At 45.8% G+C, this 6,746-nt stretch overlaps 1 protein-coding gene across 1 annotated transcript; it reads right to left on the bottom strand.

The window, feature by feature from the left end:
• Positions 1-801: 801 nt before the first annotated feature.
• Positions 802-6,544, bottom strand: VSX1 (visual system homeobox 1; the record flags this gene model as incomplete). The annotated part of the gene is made up of 5 exons (XM_080814625.1): positions 802-1,088; positions 2,283-2,463; positions 3,458-3,581; positions 4,000-4,078; positions 6,121-6,544. The coding sequence occupies 5 exons, from the start codon at positions 6,542-6,544 to the stop codon at positions 802-804; spliced, it is 1,095 nt and encodes a 364-aa protein (XP_080670751.1).
• Between the last annotated feature and the right edge of the window lie 202 nt (positions 6,545-6,746).

The raw sequence follows: 6,746 nt of genomic DNA on the forward strand, positions 1-6,746 counted from the left end.
CTGAGAAGCAATACACCACACAACATTTATTCTTAAAAAATAAATAAGTGGCAAAAGAAATACAGGAAAGGAAACATTCATGAAATCTAAGTTGCTTTCAAACGGAAATTTTAAAAGACCAAGAAGACTCATCTGTCTTTAAAACATTGCTTATAGATATTGAATAATTATTTAAACGTGGTCCCATGATATTTCAGAAGGGAAGGGAAAGTATGGCTTTCTTTCTTACTTATGAGTTCCAATGTATACAGCTTATCGAATGACACTCAGGATAATACAAAAGTATTCCCTAACAAGAAAATCGAAATGTCCAAAGCCAAGTTTAAGGTAAAGATACTTTAATTCATTCATGTCTGTATGGGCTCTTTGCTATTTTTAAAGACATCTGATTCTCTGGAGGTTAAATAAAATTATATTTTCAAATTCAGAGTAAGAACATCAGACCTCACCTACTAATCTACACAGTATATTGAACCAAATTTCAAAATGAGGCCGAGAAGTAAATATGCTTTTTGAACTTTAAATACTCCCTCCTCAAGTTCTATAAAAGAGATGTAAAATTTTACATGAAATTAACTGGTTCAAGTGCCTTTAAGGAATGGTTTCCATCTAGAGTAAAATGGGATTTTCCCTAAGACATCCCTTTGTCTTCTTAAAGCAAGTGGCATTGCACTGTATCCTGACACTGGAAGTAGAAAGTCCAGCTGAGAGTACTGGTCTTAGACAACTTCTGCCTTGTGGAAAATGCCATGAGGGATGAACACATTGCCCAGCCTTTGAGGGTGGGTCCTGTGGGCCTCATCAGGCTCCTACCTTTCCTGGCTGGAGCCCCTCCACCCCGGAGGAGTCTGAGCATCCTAGGGCACTGGTGCCCCGGTGTGCTTTCTTGGTCCCCTGCCGAGCAGAGCTGGAGAGATCAATAGCCACATCTTCCAAGCCATTCTCAGGGCGGGCTTCATCTGAGCCTCTCTGGGATCCTGCCAGTCTTGGGCTAGAACCTTCCTGGAGGTGATCTGAGTCCCAGAGTCCTGTCAGCTTTTCTTCATTTCCCGGTTTCCTTATCATCCCTGTGGATTTCTTATGCATCCCTTCCAAAAAAAGAAAAGAGAAAAAATAAAAAATAGATATCTCCAAATTCAGCAATTTTGTAAATCTCTTCCTGGTCATTGTTCTCTAAATTCCATTAGAAGTGCCCTCATCAGTGCCTGTCTCTGGGGTCTCTAAGGATGCCAGGTAGGTAACTAACCCCATTAGGTGTTAAAATCTGATGTCTGCCTGTGGGGTGCAGCCAGCAAAGGTATTAAAATGATTTTCTCTTAATTTAATTGTTGCCAATGTTTTGAAATCAGGAGATGGCACATCAAAAGCCAGACTTCCAGCTTTTCTGAAAGTAAGATGTCTGGCAGCACTGGGCCCACTTTCTTGTGGCCACAGGTCTGCAGATACCAGTAAGCACCACCATCCTACACCTGATCTGCTTGTGGAAGTTCAGAGGGGTGGATTTGGTTTCCAGCCCGAAATTCTCTCTGGCTCTTCAGTCTTTGAGGGCAAAGTCTAGGCCATATTTACAATTGTTATCTCTAGTCTCACCACAGTGAATGACTGAATGACTCTAGGGGCTAAATGAGTGTTTGCTAAACAAAAAACTCCCCCCCCCACCCCACCCCACACACACACACACACACATCCCTATTTCTAATCTCCCACCCTGCCCCAGGGGCTATCTTGTGACTCATTCTTCCCAGGTGTGATCCCATTAGTTTCTGGTACAGAAAACACCCAGAATGCCCAGTCCCAAAGCTTGGACTTCTCTTGAGTAGAATGCTCTGTCTATGAGACAGAAAAAAGCAAGTTGTTAATGGCAGAACTAGGACTCAGACCCCAAATCTTCTTGAATTAGGGGGTTAATCACCTACAGATTTCTCTGCTTAGCACTATCCTCATTCCTATTACCATGAGCTCTACATTGTATGGTTTCCAAACATTATAATAGCACTCAACAGTTTGGAAACGTATTTCACATATTACAAGTATATCATTCCACTTTTAGAACCAAGAACTGATGTGACCTTTCCACACACTGCCTACACAGTTCTGATGAAAAATAATTCCACTGACCAGAGTTTCAGCCTTGGAATTAATTAAAATCAATGTGATATTCTAAGCCCAAAACTGAGTAAATGGATGTTGACTGGCTTGGCAAATGGCTGCCCTTCAGGGAACCCTGGCCCCTCCCCCAGCATTTCTGGCCCTCTTGCTGGCTGCAGGGCCCTTTTCCTTACCCAAGAGCCAGGGTGCACAGGAACCAACCAGGCCACCCTCGGTGGAGTTGAGGACGGAGTCTGGCAGTGGGATGCAGTGTCGCACCATGGCCCCATAAAGACCGTACTCAGCCATCATGCTGCTACCACCCCAACGCTTCTCCCGCTTCCGCCACTTGGCCCTCCGGTTTTGAAACCAGACCTGATGTGAGGCAAGACAGGAAGCAGAAGAGCATACAGGAGGAGACACAGTAAAGAGGATGCTCTTAAGTGTCCCTTAGCAGGGAGTCCTAAAAATAGCCAACTAGTGGTTCAAATCCCAGATCTTAAGGAGCTGTGTCTACTATTCACTCAAAACTCACAGGGACTCATCATTGTGTGGATAATATGCTATCAGTTTCCACTAAGGTTTTCCAGAGAGCAGGAATGACAAAAATAAAATCAAAGTATTATTTCCCATGTCGTGTAAAGAAGTGGACTATCGTGTTTCCTGATTTTTCTCATTGGTTGGAAAGAGTTCACAGTGGCAATGGTCCCTTTTAATGTTAGGTTGTTGGTTTGTTGGTAAAATTTCCCCTGGAAAATATTATCTTAATAAAAAAACAATAAGGAATATTGATTAGCTGTTAAAAATAAAAAAGAGTTAGTGACATATCTTCTGACCTGGGGAAGTGTCCAAAATGTGTTGTCAAACAAAGAGGCTAAGAAGTATAACACAACGCCTTTTTGTATAAACAAAGAAAAAAATTCCACGTGTGTAAATATACATATACCTATAGGTATACACATATAAACATATTCAGGGCCAAATATATATGACAGAGATGGTATGCTGAAAGGTTACAACAGGCTATTTATGTTGGTTTCTCTCAGGGAATGATAGTCAAAGAGATGATAGATAAATGATAGATAGATAAATAGAGTTATAGATAGATATAACTATATATGTAGTTTTTAGTTGCAGCACACATTATTGTGTAATTTTAAGGAATTAATTAATAAAAGGAAAAAGACATTCAGGATCTTCTTGGAATAAACATACAGAATGGCTCTAGCATTGTGGTACCTCCAGCTAAGTGAGCTTCGGTTTGTGTGTCAAGGGAAACGTGTGGGGTTGTTTAGAGGTGCCTGTGTGTATGTAAAAAAAGCATGTTCTCTGTGATGTCTTTGGGAAAGAGAAAGGGGACCCCAGACACCTGTATTCGGTCTTCCGGAAGCTCAGTTTTCACGGCCAGCATTTCCCGGGCATACACATCAGGGTAGTGGGCCTCGCTGAATGCCTTCTCCAGCTCTTCCAGCTGGTGGGCAGTGAAAACAGTCCTGTAGGGAGACCCAAAGCACATGCGTAAGTGCATGTCCACAGGAGGCTGCCAGGCTTCCCAGATGTAGAAGACCCCGTGCCTGCCTTTCCACACCTTGAAAGGTCACCTCATGATAACTGGATATCCCACCTCTACATGATTGGCCTCTGGAAAGTCCAGAAGTTCTTTAACATATTTTTTCCTCCTCGATGAATTCTATCAACTCATTCTAAGATCTATTTTAAAGGTCCACAAAATTGTGTCATTAAAATGCTACAAAGATTATCCTGCAGCCTCCTCTGAATAGCAGAATTATGTTCCCAAATGGCTATTATTTGTCAACCAAGAGGCCACAGGGCCTGCCATAATTCAGCACCATAGATTCTCAGATTCTGTGTCCTAAGTAAAGGGCCGGGGAAGGCAGCCTGGTTATATACCTGTGCCGCCTCTTCTTCCTCTTGCCAGGAGTGGGGGACAGTTTCAGGCCACTCCTGTCTTCAGATGGGCTGTCCTCATCTGTTAGCACAGGAGAAAGTGAAGATTTTAAAGGTGAGCACATTACCTTTGATTGAAAAAAAAAAAAACCTATTTTTAAAGGTGAGCCTATTTTTCAGAGCACCTGGTTGGCACAGTCAGTCAAGTCTCCCACTCTTGGTTTCAGCTCAGGTAATGATCTCAGGGTTATGAAACTGAGCCCCAAGTTAGGCTCCATGCTCAGGTTGGAGTCTGCTTGAGATTCTCTCTACCTCTCCAACTCCCACTTATGCATGCAATCTCTCAAATAAATAAATAAATCTTTTTTTAAAAAGCGAGCATATTTTTCTTTTTTTTTAATTTAAAAGATTTTTTTTTATTTATTTGACAGACAGAGGTCACAAACAGGCAGAGAGGCAGGCAGAGAGAGAGGGGGGAAGCAGGCTCCCTGTTGAGCAGAGAGCCCAATGTGGGGCTCGATCCCAGGACCCTGGGATCATGACCTGAGCCGAAGGCAGAGGCTTAACCGAGGTGCCCCAGAAAAAAGTGAGCATATTTTTCACTTTCTCTGGATTCTAATATGAGGATTGAAGTTATGATTCTGCTGAGGAATGTTAATATTTATTAACACACGCTACCATTGTTAGCACTTACTATATTCCAGACACTCTCCTTAGCATTGTCCATGCATTATCACAGTTATTCTTCATAAAATAAAAGAACTTCAGGGGAGCTGCTATTTTTACAGATGAGGAAGCTGAGGTGCAGAGAGATTAAGTAACTTGCCCAAGATCACACAGGTTGTACATGGTGAAGTATTGTATGAAGACTGTGTGAAGCTACTTGGCTGTTAATGGCACTCTCTACCACCACTTAACTCCCAACTCCCAAATTCATTCACTTCTTTCCACCTCCAACCCCTCCTCTTAACCAATACATCAACATTTCTCTAACCAGGGGTGGGGGCCGAGGTTTGACATTAGAAGCCTTGTCAGAACTGTACTCCCTGCCTTGCTGTACCAATTCTGAATCTCTGGAAGTGGGATCCAGAAAACTCATTCTTGACAAAATCTAGTCATATTTTGTCTTTAATTTTACCAGTGCTCAGAAAGAAAAAAACTCATCCTATGAAGGTGGTTTCTGAATTTTTTAGTGAAATTACTAATATCATGGTTTGTTTTATTTTACAGAGAGACCTATTCATACAGTTTTTTTTTAAAGCAGAATGAAAGTTTGCTTGCCTGCTGATCTGTCATGCTTAGTTTTATTATTTTGTTACTTTTATTATCAGTGGAGACTCAATGTACTCTTTTGCCTTGGCTGCCTGGATGCTCAGCTCTAGGCTCTACACAGTTTCTCTCAGTCCACGTTTTCTAATATAATTCTCTGTTTTCTTCCACCCACACCCCAGACTCTCTTTTTTTTTTTTTTTTTTTTTTTGCCTCTTTCTCTTTCCCTTTATTCCGCCTCAACTTCTTTGAGGAAATAACTGGGCTCGGAACAAAATGCTGAGCATAGCGCAACGAAATTGGCGAGTTTAGTTCCTTTCTCACGTGTGGGAAGGAGGGAAGGCAGCACAAGGTGAAAAACGCGGTACCTAGATTCCCTTTTCAGCACCCCAGAAGGCGGACAGTTCCAGGCCTCCAGGCCGCGCGCTATTCAATCTTTAATCCAGCAAACCTTTGAGCTCACGCAGGGTACTGGGTTCTGTGCAGGTGATGAATGAGCACGCCCCGGCCTCACTGACCTACGCCATTCGTAGAGGCCGAGACTCGCATCGGGCGCTGAGGGAAAACCCTCAGGAGACCGCTGCTTGGTTGCCGAGACCCCCAGGGTAGGTCGAGAACCGGGTGGTGGTGATATCCGCTGTGCTGCGGGACTAGATCCCAAAGAAGAGACAGGGATTTAGGGAGAGGCAAGGGGCAGGGATGGAGGCTGACAGAATACGCCTCCTCCGACGGGACCACGGCCTGGGGTCCCGACTTCCCTTAGATCCGGGATGCTGGGAATAGGGGCTCAGTGAGGTTGCACTGCCCCAAGCTGGAGGAAACAGGGGCAAGACCCGTATGGGCTGGCCTGATTACCGGACGTCGAGACGCTTTCGCTGCTCTTCTGGCTGCTGAAGTGGGGAGGCGGACCACCTGGGGCTTGCTGGACAGCGGACTCAGGCGCTCCGGGTGGCAGAAACGGCACGTCGGCTAGGAGCAGGCAGGGCGCCCGAGCAGCCACAGGAGGCTGCGCGCCGAAGCCGCAGAGAAGGCCGAGTCCCAGTGGGAGGGCCCCGCGCGCCAGGCAGGAGCTCCCGACACCCGGACCCGTGCAGGGTGCGGCCGGGGAGGTCTCGCAACCAGATCCTGGCCCGGGGTCGGCAGGCGCGGGCACCTCAGCTTCCAGGCCCAGCAGGTCTGTGATGGCGAAGCCGCGGGGGCGCGGAACACTAGGTGAGCCGCCAGGCACCAGCGCTCTGCTCCTGGAGCGCCCGTCGGAAAGCGCGTCCTGGTAGGTCATTGCTTCTCAGTGGGCAAGACTTGACCTTCGCTAGGTCCCGTTTGCTGAGTGGGCGCAGCTCAGAGGACGCTTTATACTGCTGGACACCCTGTCGGGCGCGGAAGGCCAGGAGGGTCCAATCAGTGGGTCGCGGACGCGTCATCGCCCCGGACCCCGCGAGATGGGGACGCCACAAGTTTCCCTCCCCTCGGTCGCCGCCCTC

Source organism: Martes martes (assembly GCF_963455335.1).
Source record: "Martes martes genome assembly, chromosome: 9".
Classification (NCBI taxonomy): domain Eukaryota; kingdom Metazoa; phylum Chordata; class Mammalia; order Carnivora; family Mustelidae; genus Martes; species Martes martes.